Below are 19,498 nucleotides of genomic sequence, written 5' to 3' on the forward strand. Positions count from 1 at the left end.
GGGGTAGTGAGTTTTAGCTTGGAATGGCAATGCTTTATAATTTTCATCAAAACGAACAATTCTAACTTTTCGATTTTTGGGCCGAAAATTGACGGTTCATAACCACATTAGATCAAAATGAGGATCTAGCATCATGTCATCAGGTAAATTTTTTCAATGTCTATATCCATCCAGTATGGCTGCAACAAATCAACGGTTTGGATCAACGAAATGCCGGAATGGATTATAAAAACTTAAAACCCAAGTATAGAGTGTTTATACTCGGACAAGGAGGGAGACAGTGTTAGAAGGGTTTTGGCTTCGTCTGCAGTTTTCTTCATTTCCTAATTCCTCGAGTAGGGTTTAGAGAGATGCAAAGGCGATCCTACTCGCGAGTCACTGTTCTTCTCCGCTGGGTTGTAAAAGATCCGAACCGTTCATCATTATTTAATTTATTTTTTAAATAATTACGAAAAAAATATTTTAAACTGTTCATTATTTTTTCCACAATTGTAAAGTAGATTCTATCCGTTGAAAATTTTTCTTTTACGGTCCATGTTTTTACACAAGTTTATCCTGGATGATCAGTGGACCGTTTTATTTTGGATCGATTCAAATGGTCCACACGATTAAACTTCGGGGCCTTACGAGCATGTGTTCTCGAATAGGATTCAAATCCTACTCGCGAGAGTACCTTTTTTGCTTATCTGTTTATTGTAAGATTAAGACAGTGAGCAGAGAAAGCATGCAATTTCAGGATCATTGCCATTCCGCTCGGCTACAGTGATAGGCTCACGGCTCAGATCAGCTCCGCTCCTGAGCTAAACGGGAATAAAGCGTTTTATACCCTCGAGGAGTTATATGATACTCAGGCTGAGTATGGCGCTTGATACGCAGGCACTCAGAAATTGAATACTTAATAAATAGTAACTAAAATAAAACCGATCATATTGTGCATCTCACTGTGTTTAAGTCACGATCCCAATATCATATTGTTTGAACAATCCTATCCGTTGATTAGTGGACACTTTCTTTGGAAATAGGAACATTAGATATTTTCCTTTTTAACCATCTAATAAATGTCCATATATCATAATTTGGACGGTTTAACTTAATTTGGGCAGTCAATACTCTGGTTGTGCATAACACTTGATACACGGGAACTTAGAAATGCTACATGTTACATAATATTAACTCAAGTTAAACTAACTATAGTTATAGTCACTAAGTACTAGTATAAAAATTAGACTAGTTCAACAACCCTAACCTCTAAACCGTTGTAACTTATTTCTTAAAATAAGACAATCTGATATTTACCGGCCATAAGTGTCCATCAATCAAATAGACAAATAATCAAGTACGCACATTTTTCATTAATAATACATCTAGATAGGTACACATGATTTGGACGGTTTAATTTAAATTATAATATGCCAAGTATATAATCTTTAAGTATTTTTAAAGTGCAAAGCATATCATCCATTACACTCTGCCAGAGTATGAAAGTAGGTTTGATTGGCAGCAAATTGGGTCCTGCAAATCTGTCCAGTCAAAGGCTTTATGGGACCACTATGATGTATGTGTTTTATCCACACCATCCATTTATTTTTTCACATCATTTTATAGTAGTAGCCCAAAAATGAGGTAGATCCAAAGCTCAAGCGGGCCACACCACAGGAAGCGATGGTGGTAGTGACACCCACCATTTAAACCTTTCTAAGGGCCACCATGATGTTTATCTGTCATTTAACTTGTTCATAAAGTTGTGTAGGCCTAAAGGGAAAATACAAATATTAGCTTGGGCCAAAACTTCTGCGGCTCTCAAATTATTTTTTAATGGTGAGCATTCAACCCCTATTGTGTGGTCCACTCAAGTCCTAGATCTTTTGGTTTCATACCGTAAAATGACCCGAAAAAATTTATGGATAGCGTATATAAAACCCATAGTGGACCCCATAAAGCCTTGCCCGAATGGATCATCATCGGGGAGGGCAAGATGCAATACACTACCAATTTGAGGATGGGTGAAGTTCATCTAGATCGGGATCAGCTCCAAACCTAACTTAATAAATGAGTCAATAACTAGCCCTAACTCAACCCACTACTCATTACTCTCCGTCTCCAACTACTCATTACTCTCCGTCTCCACACAGCCTGTCTAAAATTTCTATAGCCCAAATCAAACCTAACCGTTTAATTGCAATCAAGTCAATCTCAACAACCCGCCCTAACTGACTCGTAGACTTCCCATGGACTCCATTTTTTCAGTTTTCATGTGTAAAGCTTGCTATTATACACTTGTAAATTTGAGATTTTTCATGACATATGCATGTTCCATCTCATTTACATGCTTAAAAAGAAAAACGGCTATACATATATTAAGATATCTCTATTTTTGGGTGTTGGGTTGGGTTGGGTTGGGTGAGTTTGGTTGACCTAAACCTAGCTCAACTGGTCAATCAAAATGAGCTATGCGTCTTACCTGAGCTTGAGCTGTGATCAAATGCAACTTGGCGCAAGTCCAACTTAAAAGCGGGTTCCGCTGATTGACCCATGGGGTCGACCCAACCCATTGCCACCCCTAATTAAAGAGAAGTTGAATGTGTCTGCCTTGCCTCGACGGACTTGACCTGTTAGGAGCTTTATGTGGCTCAGTGTGATGTATGGATTTTATTCATATTGTTCATTAATTTTTCCAAGTAGTTTTAAAATATGAGCCCAAAAACAAGACAGATCCAATGTGCAAGTAAACCGTACCATAGGAGGTAATAGTGATAATAATGCCCAAGCCTTCTTACAATCCACCAATGCCTATCCATCCAGCCAGTTCATGAGGTCACATCGAACTACATGGAAATAAAACAGACATATCAGTTTGATTGAAACTTTCAGTCCCCAAGAGGTTCTTTACCCAGCTTCAATCATGTTGTGTGGTCCACTTGAATTTTTAATCTACCCCTTTTTGGCTCATGCCCTAAAATACTACGACAAAATGGATAGACGGTGAATAAAACCTATACATCACGGTGGGTCGCCCCTACCTAGATCGAGTCTGTCCTAGGTGGGGCTATTTATAACATAGCATAGATACATTCCTAACATGGTTGGGGCAAAAGAAGGTGAACCGTAAATTGACAGTAACTTTTAATCTAGGTATCATTACAGGACGCACAACCTATCAATCTTTACTAAAACGGGTCATCTGAGGTGAATCGGGTTGCGTCTGTCCATTTCGTCAGAAAACGCACACTTTCAGCTCAAAAATGAATTTTTATAAAAATATTACTATTTTTAATAATTATGAATTTTTTTAATATTTTTCTATTTTTAGAGTTTTAAATTCTCTTCCTTTTTAGAAATAACTTCATACCAGGACTCTTTTAGCAAAAGTTTATTGAAATTTTTATTTTTAGAAATTAAGCTTTAGGAGAATTTTAATAAAATTATGATTTTTTATTAGGGTAAGAAATTTACTATTTTTGATAATTATGAATTTAAATTTTTTTTCTATATTAATGATGTCACAAACACGAATAAATTAGTTAACTCATCAATTAATTTTGAATTTTACAAATTTATTTTCTATTTTCTTATTCATTTTCTCATCTCTTCAAGGAGTTCAAAGAAATTCAGAACAATTATCCTCACAAGGAAGATGGTGCCTGGCCTCACCTCCTTCCCTGCCTCCTAATCAAAAGAATATATATATATATATATATATATAGATATAGATATATTAAAAATTATAACAAAATAACTATGACACTAGATCATGGACATCATCAATGCATCACATCTGCTAAAAAAAATACATGGTAACTACTATGTAGGGGCCACCGTGACGTGTAAGTGCAGGCTAAGTCGTCCAGTATATGGGTCCCTTGTAGTAAATCTAGAATTCAAATTCCAACCTAATCCATATAATTCACGGTGGCCCCCACACGTGGCAAGCCACTTGAATGTGCACTGTGTAGTCAGTGCAGGGAGCGGATTAGGTACGCCCTGGCCTCCCCCAAGACAGTGCGTCCCTTCCCGTGGGGCCCACCTTGATGTATGTATTCTATATCCATGCTGTCCATCTATTTTTCTAGAACATTTTAAGGAATGAGCCCAAAAATGAAACAGATCCAAATCTCAGGTGGACCACACCACAGGAAACAGTGGTGATTGAACATTAAAAACTTCTTGTAGGCCACGAAAGCTTTGGATCAAGCTGCTATTTGTTTTGTCCTTTCATCACGTTTTTGTGACCTTTTCAACGGGTTGGATGGAAAATAAACATTATAAAATTATTACGGTGGGCCTTAGGAAGTTTTTAATGGTGGGGCAATCAATCACTGTTGTTTCATGTAGTATGGTCCACCTTAGGAAAAGCTCTGCTTTCTCCCCCACACTATCTAAAGTGGGCCATGTGGGCCCCTAAATTTCAATTTAAGCAACAGCTCAGATTTTGATAGATCCCGAACCAAATGTGCTATTAAAAACATTTTTAAAAGGGGATTTTTACAGAAAATTCCTCAAAAATTAGGATAGTACCAGATAAGGAGTGCTTTTGCAAGGGAAGTGGCCCTAACCGTGGGGACCACCTTGATGTATTTATTGTACATCCACATTGTTCAGCTGTTTTTCCAACTACTTTTAGGCCATGTGCCCAAAAGTGAAGCAGATCAAAATACTAAGTGGACCACACCACAGAAAAGAGTGGTGATTGGCCATTAATAATTTTTCGTGGTATACAAAAGTTTTGGATCAAGATGATATTTGTTTTTTCCCTTCATCCAGGTATGGGTGACCTTATAAACAGGTTGGATGGAAAATAAACATTGCAGTGAGCCCTAGGAGGTTTTTAATTATGGGAATTCAATCACCACCATTTCCTATGATGTGGTCCACTTGAGATTTGGATACGCTTCATTTTTGGGCTCATGCCTTAAAATGAGCTGGGAAAATGGATGCATTGATATGCATCAAGGTTGGCCTTGCACCATGTTGGGCTACACCACTAAAAATAATATACACGACTTAAATATATAAAATTTCACATGCATCTTGGGATTGGAAGATTTTTGTTAGCACTTGTCATGGGTGAGGATATATATTTGATAAGATAGATGTCCTGCGTATATCATGTGGGCTCTAAAATTTTATACTTTATTACTTTTTAAAGATAAACAATGCATAAGTGTATTTTAGTCTCTTTTTTTTTTTTTCAAAGAGTATTATTGGAATATTTTGACTTATATTTTAATTCTTTGGTAAATGTAAGTTTCACGTTGAATCTTCTAGTAAAAATTTCCTTTCCAAATGTGGAATTTGAAAAGGAATTTTATAACAAACCATTACTTATTATAATATTTAAGTAATGGTATGTGTTTCAAACAAGCTTTCAATAAACTATTATATTCATTTAACAAGTTATTATTAGAGTATCTTTCATTACATTTCTTAATTGTCGTTAGGGTGGGCAATGCCAGCAAAGGGGCGGTTGCTTATGTGGGCCACATTGTAATGTTTATGTGAAGCCCACTTTGACCACTTGGTGGGCCACCTCATATAAGGCCTAGGGATTAAAAAAATGAGTCTAATTCTTATTTTAGGTGGATCATATGATTGTAACATGTATAACACAACATTCACCCTCCAAATTATTTTCCTTTATGTGGCCCACTTGAATCACGATGGTCCCTCAGAGCCCCTACCTCTGCCGATTTGTGGACACCCAACACGGTGTGGCCCTGATTGTGGAGACCACCTTGATGTATGCATTGTATATCCACGCCGTCCATCCAATTTTCCAGCTCATTTGTTGGGATCATGAACCAAATCTTAGGTGGACCACGCCATAGAAAACATGGACAGATGGATAAGCCATCCAAATGTGGGCCCCAACCCACCTGTGGTGAGACCAAAATATTCAATGATGATCTTAACCATATAACAATATATCATTTAATGAATAGTGAAAAAGCAAACCAGTCAACAATTCAAGTTCTATAAGAAAATGCTCATTAATTGGATAGTAGTAATAACTTGATGAGTATTAGTTCTAGGGTTGTGGACCATCAATCAGGACCCATTTTTGTTGTTATTGCCCTCCATATATATAGAGAGGCAATCCAAGAGCTCCATCTCAAGAGCTTTGAGCTGTGTTATCTGTAGTTGCAATTCAGAATTCTTTTCCTGGAGGCTCTTATTCTCCTCAATTAGATGGTTGTCCACGTTGGTGGGGGCCCCCGTTCCTTTGTCGTGGGCCTTAAGGAAGCTCGGGAAGATACTTGGCATACATCTTCGCCGTATGATTTCCGCGATCAAATGTCTTTTTCCCTTTCGAAATTTTTCATGATGGAATTCCCATCGATCGGATGCCGATTTCTTGAATCCCTGCATTAGACCAAATTTCACATGAATCCCCATATTCGAAGAAATTTATTAGCATTGTTCTCATGGATGAGTATATATTTGACAAGTTATATGTCATATGCATATCATGTGAGCTCCAAAAATTTTCCTTTATTACTTTTTAAGGATAAACAATACAATAATATATTTTAGTCGCTTTCTTTCTCAAAGAGCATTATTGGAATGTTTTGACTTATATTATATTTTAATTGTTTGGAAAATATGAGTTTCACTGTGAATTTTCTGTAAAAATAAATAAATTCGCTTTCTAAATGTGGAATCTGAAAGGGAATTCTACCAAAAACTATTGCTCATTATGAAATTTAAATTCTTGTGTGTTTTTTAAAAAAGTTTTCAATAAACCACTATATTCATTTAACAAATTATTATTAGAGTACATTTTCTTACATTTCTTAATCATTGTTGGAGTGGGCCATGCGAGCAAAGGGGTGGTTGCTCGTGTGGGCCGCATTTTAATGTTTATATGAAGTCTACCTTGACCACTTGGTGGGCCACTTCATGTAAGGCCCAAGGATAAAAAAATCAGTCTAATTCTTGTTTTAGGAGGATCATGTGATTGAAATATATATAACACAACAATTACCCTCCAAATTGTTTTCCTTCATGCAGCCTACTTGAATCATGGATGGGCTTGATTTTCGTGCCACAATCATAAATTTTGGTGCAACGTTTAATGGTTGGAGTGAATTTCATATGATTATTACGTTTGGTCCTATAAAACCAAAGGATGGATATCCCCAACTATTTCCTTTAATGTGCCCACCTGAATCATATGATTATTAGTTTTGGGTGGTGGGCTATCAATCAAGACCCATTTTTGTTACTACTGCCCTCTCTCTCTCTCTCTCTCTCTCTCTCTCTCTCTCTCTCTCTCTCTATATATATATATATATATATATAGAGAGAGAGAGAGAGAGAGAGCCCGTTCAAGAGCTCCATCTCAAGAGCTTTGAGTTATGTTATATGTAGTTACAATTTAGAATTTCTTTTCTAAATGCTCTTATTCTCCTCAATTAGATGGTTGTCCACATTGGTGGGGCCCACCATTCCTTTATTGTAGGCCTTAAGGAAGCTCGGGAAGACGCTCGGCACACATCTTCGTCGTGTGATCTCCACAATTAAATGACGTTCTCCCTTTCAAAATTTATCGTGATGGAATTCTCATCGATCGAATGCTGATTTCTTGAATCCTTGCATCGAATCACATAATTTCGATGATGAAATGAGGTATTATATACAACACTCGATCCAAACCGTTGACATATAGTTCATACCTTATGACAGGATTATCTTATAGGTTTTGTAACACCCGTCGTTTAAAAATATAATAATAATAATTATTATTATTATTATTTTAAATTTGAAATTGAGAGAGAGATTTCATATCTCTATTATTATTTTAAATTTGAAATTGAGAGAGAGATTTCATATCTCATCTCTCTTTCTCTTATCCAAAATCATATCTCATTTCCTACTTAATCTTAACTTACTATCTTATCCATTTCTAATGTTTCTTCCTTCTATCTCTCTAACGACTCCTCGTATCTCTGAACCTCTCAATGTTTTCTCAAATGAATAGCAAAAGGAATTCTATTGTAACCTAAATACAACAAAAATATGTACCAATTTAGAAAATTTCTACGAAGGTGGAAAGAGAGATAAAAGAGAATCTTGTATTGGTTAGTACGTTACTTCTTTCATATTTCCTTTACTTAATATAATATGTGGCCACACAGGTGCGATGGATAGTTTAAATTAGTAGTTTGCCACCGCACGCACTCGGAGGGAGAGGATTTGTCACGCTCTGAAATTTGGATACAGACTGTGCACGCTCAGATTCGAGTTTTGGTTTGTAAATTGTACATAAAGTGTACTAATTTCATCTATTGATCATTTTAATCAGAGATGGGAATTACGTTCATTTTAAGTTCCACCCAAGTCTATCAATTCTCATTCACACATACATAACTCTAATTCACACCATCAGTTTCGAACGAAATTTTATCATGGCCTATCATTTTACATACTCTATTAACATGCTAAGTTTGAGCTTTGATCTTACTAAGATGACCAAAATATCTTTTTAATGATTCACATCTACCAATAATTCAAATCGACGTGTATTAATGTCTCGTAGACACCTCACCCAAAACGAGGACAAGCAACTTTTTGAGCTTCAGTTTGACTTCAATAAATTATTTCCTACTGACTTAGAAATCATTGAAAATTCAAACGGGTCGAACTAGGAGCATACTCGGCATGTTCTGGAGATAACGAATAAACCCAATTTGCAAACGCTAAATCTAGTAGCGATTCGATTATGGCCGTGCATCCAAATTCCAAAATTTCGAAAGTTTTTTGTACGTAGTAACTTATGTACAGAAAATAATAAAATGAATTCTTTCTACCTAAGGATTATTTTCTGTACTATTTAGTTTTTCCGAATAATATTGTGTTGAGGCGTGAGAGGTTATAACTTCAAGATTGAGGAAAGTATATTCATTCTTATATACAAAGTTGCATGGTATTATTGATAGCAAATTTTGAGCGATCAAGATGATTTATAATTCATTAAAAAGATGATCAAATAATATTCTTAATGAACTTAAGTTTCCTCCAATCCGAGTTATGATGAAGAAGATCTGGCCCATTTATCAAAACCACGCATTTCTAAGCATAAAAATTATGGCAATATTTTAGGCTAGTCAAACGAGATCCGATTGAAGTGATTTTGGTTGCATTAAAAAGTTTATCAGACAACATTTTCAATGAGCCTAAGATCATAAAAAACAGACCATCGGTCAAATTGCAGACAACCAATTTCATATACTAAATGGTCGTACTTTTGATAAGTCAAACATGGACCGATCGAAGTACTTATAGTTTTGTTAAGAAGCTTATCTAATTATCTTTCTAATGACACTAAGATTACCGAAAATGCATAGACAACGAACAAGATATAAGCATTGAAACAATTTGTAGAAAAATAAAAACTAATCATTACGTTCCTTATATATATATATATGATATAATAATAATAATAATAATAATAATAAGTAATAATTACTTTTATAAAATAAATATATATAAAAATTTATTATAAAATAAATATATAAAAGTCATTATTAGTTTTTAACTCATATATATATATATATATATATATATATATATATATATATATATATATATATATATATATATATATATTATCTTATGGTATAAACTACGGGTGCTCACAACGCAACCCGATGAGTTGCGACCGTTAGCAGTAGAATACGGCTGTCAATGCTTATATATGGAACCCGAGGAACAAAATAAAAAATAAGCGAGACAGAGAGGAATAGAAAGAAAAGAAACAAAGATGGAGAAAATGAAAAAGAAAGAAACAAAAAGCGAGAGATAAAAAAAACATAGAGTGGAAAAATAGATAGAAAAATATAAAGAGGATCCGATTGTTGGAGTTCACTTGAATGTACTGCTCAAGGTGCCTTAAAGATTTTCAATATACCGACATGTTATTCGACATAGGAGACAAAAATAACCATTAAAGAAGTCATTAAAGCCAAGAGTTTGTATATTTCTATTTAATTCGCATTTCACTTTACACATTCTAATTGCATCAACTATATCCATGTATCCTTATATCTCATTCTACAGTATTCTTCATCTTCCATTTTCTCTTACTTTATTGGCCTGCTCATAATTTTAAATCTTACAAAGTAAGGCTTATTGACACTTCATTTTACTCACTACATTTTTATTCTTTATTTGCCTACCCAGAGCCACTTAGCTCTGCAATATAAGGCTAGATAGTTTTTTTCTTATTATCGCATGTTCGACTTTTATAGGTTAAGAAAAATACAGTCAAAATATAAAAATGTTAAAACTCTTTTGAATCCCCAAAAATTTTAAAATCTTATGAAGTAGAGACGGCACATTGTGCAGGTAGGAAATGATGCTTAATTCATTTATTTTTTGTCACTGAGGCCCTTTCCCAGAATCTACGATCGCAGACCAACTATAAGAGTCACTTAAGTTAAGGAATCATGAGATTCTCTAACTTCTAATTAATTTCTGCGATTTTTAGTCAGCCATAGATTTTAAGCTTCATTTAATTAGTGGAGACTCCGAATCAAATGCATTTTTACACCCAAGTTAATAATATACTCTAGTTATAATAAAAAATCAATACTAAAGTCAATGAAGTGAGGGCACTACCGCGCTCATGTTTATGGGGGGAGAGGTGTTTACATGTCTCATATGAAAACTAACCAGTAATTGTAATGTATATCGCATGATCTTTCAAATAAATAATTTATTTTGATATTTCGATGGTCCGTTTGGCGGATACAAACATGTTGATAGTCAGATGAATGCCTAAAATTTAAGCAATTGGATTGTTAAGATATTAATCATATTTACGGGTTATTGTACGATCAGTTTTATAAACAAATATGTATAAAGTGATTTTTAGATTTAGTATATGTTAGAAACGTATATCATTATATTCAAGTGATTGGTTCATAGGTGTAAAATGCTTACATCATATTTTTGACGATAGATTAAGTATATTTATAAGTGACAAACAAGATGAGTGAATTCAAATTTTAATTCGATATGTAGACGAGCGGATATGAAGATCTGGTGGTAAGTTTACTTTGATCAGGTGGTCCAAATTCATAGTGAATGCTCATATATATATATTTATCTAATGGTGATAGGTTATATCAATGGTTAGTTTTAATATATGAGGAAGAATACTAGGTTATTTGATTGTTAGTCCTATCAATCAATGATCGACTAGCTTGATCTATGGATGAAAAGTGCTCCATATGGTCTAGATTCAAGCTTAACTACAGATAGATAGTTAAAATTATTATATCTATAAGTGTACAATTGAACAAGTGTATCCGTACGAGTAAACTCGCACCCAAAATTTTAGGTTGTTACAGGATCAATTCTCTACATAATTAATCTATGGTTTTGACACAAAGATTTGATCTATAAGTATGGTGATAGATTCATATGTGAAAAGTAGATTACTTATTATCAATTTTGAGAATTTTGAGATTTAATTAATAAGACAATGTAATGAATGTATTAAATTAGTTATAAAGCCACTGTGCTGTCAGATTTAGAAGCGTTTAATAAGAAAAGCTCAAATTTTCTAGACAAGTAATAATATTCCTTGACGAAGCAGATTGGAATAAGCTACTTGGTTGTGTGTGACAAGATCGACACTGTTCATTCAAATTATAAGGTTAAATCATGTTGGGACTCAAATTATTTAGATGATCAGATTTGTAGGTGGGCCACACGTCGATCTGAATCATATGATTAATATATTATGACTTGTTAATCATGTTAGGTTTCAGTTCTGTGGAAATCGATTTGATTAGATCAGTTTAATCGATCGTCGGGATCAATTACATTAGATCCCAAAAAATCTAATCGAACTAATCGATCGATTGGTGGGTCGCACTGATCGAATTTTTCATAATCCGTTTATCTTATAATATGGATTAAACAATTTATATGTGAATTAAATCAACCAACCAATGGGTCTCTCACTTATAATTAATCTAGAGAGAACCATCAACTTGGTATATATCTGCTCAAAAATTCTACAAAGGTGGAAATAGAGAGAGAATGAGAGAGAAAAAAATATATTATGATTGCAACCCAAACACAACCATACACACCCTGGTTAGAGATAAGAATGGAAAAAAATATATTATGATTTTTTATTATTGGTTTTATTTTTAAATGATACAAAGCCTTTTTTTCTAGCAAAATGTAACGAAATTCAATGATATGTTGCAATCGAACATGCCAAAAGTACATAAGAAATGGAAAAAAAATTATATATATATTAACTGCTATTAGTGGCTTTATTTTTAAACCTTCACAGTAAAGAGCATTCTTTTCTAATAAGATATAATAAAATTTAATGATATGGTAAAATCGAACTCACCATAAGCATAAAAAAGGAGAGAAAAAAATGAAAAAGAAATATAATATGATTATTATTGTGAGCTTTATTTTTAAATGTTCATAGTACAACACTTTCATATAATCAAATTTAATGATATGGTGCAACCAAATGCTCTCAAGAATAAAAGAAAGTGGAAAATTATATATATTATGATTGTTATGATGCTTTCTTTTTTATCAAAATATTATGGAATTTAGCATTATGGTGCAACCAAACACACTCTAAGCACAAAAGAAAATGCAAAAAAAAAAAAAAAACTTATATTATGATTGTTATTATAAGTTTGCTTTTAAGGTTCCGGTGCAAGGCTTTCTTTTCTAGCAAAATATAATAAAATTCAATAATAAGGTGCAACCAAACACACTCAGAGTACATACGGAAGAAAATGCCAAAAAAAATAAAATTATGATTGTTATTATTGATTTTAATTTTAAATGGTCATGATAAAACGCTTCCTTTCCTATCAATATATCATGAAATTTAATAATATAGTGTAACCAAACGCACATATAATCAAATGGGGTATTTACAAAGTAAGATAATATCATTCCAAGAAATCAAAATTCAAAATTTAATGAAATTTAGTGTAATTACCAGACGCAATCTTTAGTTACTCACGTAAGTATTAAGCTGTCGAATGAAGCTGGAGAAATTGGAGTGCTTGAAATATCTGGGCAGCAAGAACTGAGAGAATTCCTGAGGCGACCATACGATGAATCGGGTTCCATCACCGTTCCATGAGATTATGTGATGGGATCCGGACCGTTCGATGAGATCGTATGTCTTTGAGAGGAACGGAGCCGGGCACCGGGCCCTCGGCCTTTGGCCAGTAGGCTGGCCTATCGGGTCCGGGTCCACTGGAAGGTTATCCATGTGCATGGACCTTCTTCACCTTGGAAGCTCTGATACAATAGCTCTTGAAGTCGCTGCCACCCTCGCCTTCAGAGAAGGCGGCTTCTATTTATTTTGAGGCTGGTTTTTTTCTACTAGTTCATGTATGGCATGTGCTTATTCTACAAGTGTTGTGTATGGGGCCCACCTGGGTATATGTAGGACATCCAATCCGTACATCAGTGTTTTTTCACTATGAGTGATGGATTTGTTAGAGATCAGGTTGATCTAACCATCAGATGAGCCACTATTTGAATTTGGAGGTTTTTGGATGGTTGTCTATTGTTTTTTATGGTGGGTCCTAAAATGGAGTGAATATGACATCCAAACCGTGCATTAAGCGAATCCACCATGATGATGAGATTTCCAAAAAAAATCAGGCCTCTAGAATCATTCGGTGAGCCACACTACAGAAAACGTAGGCAACAATCCAAATTCACGTGGTGCCCATGTAATGATCTGTTCGGCCTGATTTTTGAGGTAAAGCAGGTGGGTGAATATGGACGGTTTGGATGCTATACATAGGACTTTTGGGACCCACAGTCAGTATTTGTACCTAAATTGGCATCTATACATACACCTTATGTGTGGAATACCCGTTCATGCAGGATGGGGCTATATCATGATGATCATTTGGCATAAAATTATGAAAATAAACTTATAGGTAGGTCACTCGAGTACAATGAGTCATATAATCGGTTATCCAATAATTTATAATTTCAGTCCCACTTGATGTATGGACGGTCATGATTTTCATACTAGTGAACATCATGAAGTTTAACTAATTTTGAATGGATCAGATCTTCAAAAAAATGTATATTATTTGCGGCCAACAAATGGCTGTACTGAGAGTTCATGTACACCCGCAGCTTACGATAGTTTTTCCCAGCTTCTCAGCAGGTGGGGCTGAAGAATAAAAGTGCGACAGAAACACGCGGAATTTGACTTATACACGTCAGCGATGATGAAATAATGCGGTGAAGACGGATGCATCCGAAAGTGGTAGCTCCATCTCTCCACACCACAAGTGGAAAGTTTATTTTTTAATCTGAACCGTCCATTTAGTCAAAATTTTCGTCTTGGATTATTTATGAGAAAAATATATATCAATTTTCTTATCTGTCCTTCACAGAGTAAGTATCACTATTTTCTCTTTGAAATCCACTGATCAGATGGCTAATATCATCTGATATATGTGATTTTAAAATATTGTCTATCCACGTGTTCTTTGGACGGTTCTGATTTCTATTTTATGATACCATGTATGCTTTGGAGAGATGACTAACCGTATTCGAGTTCCATCCGCTATACCGGATCATCTCACAGTAATCCATGGAAGCAGATTCGTCCTGCATCCGATGGATAGAATCGGTCCAGCCAGGCTCTATCTAGGGATGATAGTAATGTATAAAATTTATCCACTCTGTTCATATATTTTTAAATATAATTTTAGTTAAGGAAAAAAAAATGAGGCATATTCAAGGCTCAAGTGGACCACACCGAGGGGATTAAAATATTACCGTTAAAACTTTATGGGTCCACGTAAGTTATGGATCAAGATGAAATTTGTTTTTTCCTTTCATCCATGCCTATGTGATCTTTTTAAAATAATTTATAGAAAAAAAAAATCAAAGTGGGTCCTAGGAAGGTTTCAACGGTGGGCGTCATTATCAACACTACTTTCTGTGGTGTGATCTACTTGATATTCATATATGCCTAATTTTTGGGCTGTTATCATAACATGATCTGAAAAAATGGATGAACGGTGTGGATATATATCATATACCACTTTGGGCCCCACAGATCCCATGCCTGTACCGATTTCTGTTCAGCCGGGGTAGAAGGAATCCGCTTCCGTGGTGGAAGGTTTTGAGGCTTTCCAAAGACCACTGGTGTGAGTGCACTCTCCAGGTTGTTATTGCTCACGTGCACAACGTCGATCATGCTCATGAAGATCCAGTCCGTTCATCGCGTGATCCTCTCCATGTGAATCAAAGAGTCATCAGTCAGGATAGTTTGTTGATTTGGTGGGGAAAACATACACCACAGAGATGGATGTGACCATCGGTTCACATGTAACACTGTATGTCCCCCGGATGAGCTAAGCAGTTTGATCTTTTGGCCTAGGGTAACTAAACATTGGGTCCACATTTTTAACGGCTCAGATCTAGTACAAACTTGCAAAGAAAGCACGTGCAATCGATGAGCACCAGAAAAATACTCTCAGACGTGTGGACTTTGACGTTGCGCGGAAGGAAAATTGCTACTCGCTCAGAAAAGATGGCTCTGATTTGACAGTGGGATGGACAGTGGTCACGGTACCACGCTGATGCACATGGAAAAAAACCTTTTGGAAGTATCACTTGTTAAAAGCATGAAATCCAGACCGATAGAATGGACAGTCTGGATTCAAGATGAGGCAGGGCCCATACACCTAATAATCTATGTATGAGTTCATCTCCACCGTCCATTCACGATCATCGGGTCACTAGGAAATGAACGGTTCGGACCACAAAAAGAAAGCATCCAAATACAGTCTCATGGGTCCGACCACCTGGAATCTGAGTTTGTACAATCAGCATTATCATCCAGACCGTTCATTGATCTCATGCCTCAACCGTGGATGGATCATTACTCAAAAATCTTATCCAAAGGCAATCCTATTGAAGTTATCAGCAGCCGTTCATATTATACAGAATAAGATCCAAAAAGATTGGACGGCTGGATTATCCACTCTGAGATAAATTTTGGCATGTTCCATCCATGGACATCATCATCATGTAGTCAGCCTTAGGGCCTGTTTGGCCGGCTGGATTAGATGGGCTTAGGTGGGATGGAATTGCATCTGGTCCCGTGCCAATTCCACTCCATGGGAAGAGTGGGAAAGCTTGGAAGTAGGCTGGATAGAATCGTTTTGGTCCCGTGCTAATATCACTCAATGTTAGCAAGTTGTGTAGGTCCCACCATGATGTGTGGGCTATATCCACACCGTCCACCCATTTTTCGAGATCATTTTAGAGCATGGGCCAAAAAATCAGGTAGATCTAAAGCTCAAGTGGACTCCACCATAGAAAGTAATGGGGATTGAATACTTACTGTTGAAAAATTCTTTGGGGCCACATAAGTTTTGGATCTGCCTCATTTTTAGGCCCATGCCATAAAATGAGGTTACAAAACAAATGAACAATTTAGATATAACATATGTGTTATTGTCAATAGTTTCAAATGATGGTGGGTATATCCTTTCAATGTACCACCGGGTTACAAACAAAAAAGGAAATTAAGCTTATCCATGCGAACAGAGAACAGTCCCTGCATGGGTAATAATGATATTTTTTGAATCCCATCCCACCTAAAACTAGGGGTGCACATTTAACCGGTAGAATCGTGAAATCGGATCGGAACGGACCAAACGGTCCGGTTTGGTCCGGTTCTAGAGTGCACCGGTTTCGGTTCCGGTTCCAAAAATTCAAAAACCGGTAACAACGGTTCGGTTCTTGGTTTAGGGGTACGTAGAACCGAACTAAACCGTGAACCGATTCGTAGAACCAAACCGTGGATCCGATCCGTAGAACCGAACCATGGAACCAAACCGATGTATTTTACAACAATATTCTTTCGGTTCTAGGGTGCCAACAGTCCAATTCCGGTTCCGAATTTCCTAGAACAGTTAGGAACGGTTTGATTCCGGTTTCACCCCAGAACCGGACAAAACCGAACCGTGTGCACCCCTACCTAAAACTGTGGGATCGGTCCGGCCAAACAGGCCCTTAGTAACTAGGAGTCCATCCAAGGAAATGCCCGTCAAATCAGCGATCAGGATCTATAAATGTGAGCCCTCACAAGAACCATCCATATGGAGATAATGGTAGAGCCATCCATCTACATTAAACGTGGACAGGTTATCCCTCAATCTGAACCGTCTAACTAGTGGCCCTCAGTATAGATGGACAATGTTTCAAAAATCATAGTTTTCTGACGACCATAGCTATCACTCGTCTTTACTCTCCACACTTAATGTAGACCATTAACCGTTTTTCTTTTCCACCGTCAATTAGAAGGCGAGTTATTAGATGGCTAGGATCCATCCCCTCTATTCGTATCTTAACTCAGTTTCCACCGTGATAGATCTCACTAGATGGTCCACCTAACCCTGCACGTGTAACGTAGCAATAATAGCTCTTCCATGTTTCTGGTCTCTCTCGTAAATCAATATGATTTGAGATAAAAGATAAAGAATAGGTGAAAAAAAGCTGACATGCTGTTTTTGGTCAAGAAAAACATGCACCGGCAGCACCGTCCGTAACGTTGGAGAAATGCAAGTACACTGGAGCCCGTGAGCACTTCAGGCAGTTGCCTCTAACATATGGCAGAGTGTCACACGTGTGTAATATCCGAGCCACTCATCGAGCAAGGCCCACAGTGTAGATGCATGAGTCCAAAAGATCAGCTCCATGCCCTGATTTGATGGGCCACACGAATCAACTAGACTTGCTTAAATTTGTTCAACGGTTCTTGGCCTATTTAGAGAAGGAATGTACATACGCTGATTATGAGTGGCTGGGATCTCATACACATGCGGAAATGTTCCGCGTGCGGGAGGCAAGAGGCAAAAAAATGCAGTAGATCCACGCGCTTGGTATTCTTTAATACATTTCAAGACTTAAGATTGAATTTCAACGTCATCATATCAGAATCCAAAATGGGGCCCACTTGTTATCCACAATCGGGAAAGTTCATCCACAATGGAGGAGAAGATGGTAGAGCCATCTCCGGACTACACGTAGCAGGTGGTCTACTAAAATAGTCCATGCAGATGGACCCGACCAGACAATCAGTGGGTCGGTACCAAACTAGTAATTGGGTTTGGCCTGGGTGCTCTTAATATCGGCCGACCCAATCTGGACCCACTTTTTAAGATGGGTCTGGGTCTGATTCGGGTCATGATGAAATGGATCATGCGTATACTCCAAGCTGACCTAAAACCATTATATATGTGTGTGTGTGTGATGGTTCTGTGCGGTTGAGCTCTTGGGAACTTTCCATGAGGTCGAGTTGTGTGGGCCCACCGTAATGCATGTCAAAAATCTACCCCATCAGTTAGATGCATTATTCCATGATAGGCCTAGGGCTTAAAAATCAAGTCAATCCGTGACTTTTGTGGGCCACACCACATACAAAATTTGAGAGGGGTTTCCCTCCATTAAAACATTCATAATCATTTGTTGGGCCTACCGAGATGTGGTTCGCAAATCCAGCCCATCCCTTATGTGTGTCCCACTTGGATGAGGGGTCAGACCAAGTTTCAGATGCATCCAAATTTCAGGTGGGCCCCACCAAGTGCCTTTATATGTGTGTGTATATAGTTAAGGCTTATTTGGATAGTTCAGAAAAAAGAAGAGAGAGAGAGAGAGAGAGAGAGAGAGAGAGAGAGAGAGAGAGAGAATTGTAACTATTATGAAATATTTTTTAAAATTTTCATGAGCACCTTTAAAACATGATTCTCATGAGTGGAAACAGGGTGGATTGATTGGTTTTGAAATAGACCCGACCCGAACTTGACCCGACTTGGTAACGAGTCAGGCATGCTTGACCTGGGTTCGAGTCTGGGTCTAGCCTGGACTAATCCAGACTGAGTCCAACCCAGTCACAGGTACCGAGTCAAGTCGAGTCAGCACTGGGTCAGGTTGGATGCAACGGGTATCCACAGGTTGAAATCACAACTAAAAACCTAGGTGCACCTGCCAGAATTGCAGCTTCTCCATCAGCTACATGGCATCCCAGATCTGAAATGTCAAATCTGATAAACACACACACCCACCCACACACACACACACACACACACACACGAGTAGTTTCGGATGAGTCAAAGTCATTATCGAGTTGGACTTCAGGTTGAGTCGAGTCGAGTTACTGGGTGACATTAGTCTATCGAGTTGGACATCAGGTTGAGTTGAGTTGAGTAAGTTACTGGGTGACATTAGTCTACTCGGTTCGGATCGACTCACCCACTCGGTTCGGGTCTGACAAGTCTGCCGAGTCCAGTCGTCCTGTGCCCAGCTCTATTTGCACCCTCACACACATGCACGGGTGCCCGTGGACCTGACTAATTTTAAGTACCAGTTCCAGTTCTTGAAGCCATTTTGAAACGGGTCAGGTACAGATCACGAGTTTTGCAACCATCCCTGGCCCACATAATAACATCTGTGGAAG

At 37.0% G+C, this 19,498-nt stretch overlaps 1 protein-coding gene across 1 annotated transcript; it reads right to left on the reverse strand.

Annotated features, from left to right (window-relative positions):
* Nucleotides 1–5,900: 5,900 nt before the first annotated feature.
* On the reverse strand, nucleotides 5,901–13,349 carry LOC131226293 (heat stress transcription factor B-2a-like). The gene is made up of 2 exons (XM_058222103.1): nucleotides 13,013–13,349; nucleotides 5,901–6,360 (listed from the first exon to the last, which is right to left on the reverse strand). The coding sequence occupies exons 1-2, from the start codon at nucleotides 13,271–13,273 to the stop codon at nucleotides 6,046–6,048; spliced, it is 576 nt and encodes a 191-aa protein (XP_058078086.1). The 5' UTR covers nucleotides 13,274–13,349; the 3' UTR covers nucleotides 5,901–6,045.
* Between the last annotated feature and the right edge of the window lie 6,149 nt (nucleotides 13,350–19,498).

Source organism: Magnolia sinica, chromosome 14 (assembly GCF_029962835.1).
Source record: "Magnolia sinica isolate HGM2019 chromosome 14, MsV1, whole genome shotgun sequence".
In the NCBI taxonomy this organism is placed as follows: domain Eukaryota; kingdom Viridiplantae; phylum Streptophyta; class Magnoliopsida; order Magnoliales; family Magnoliaceae; genus Magnolia; species Magnolia sinica.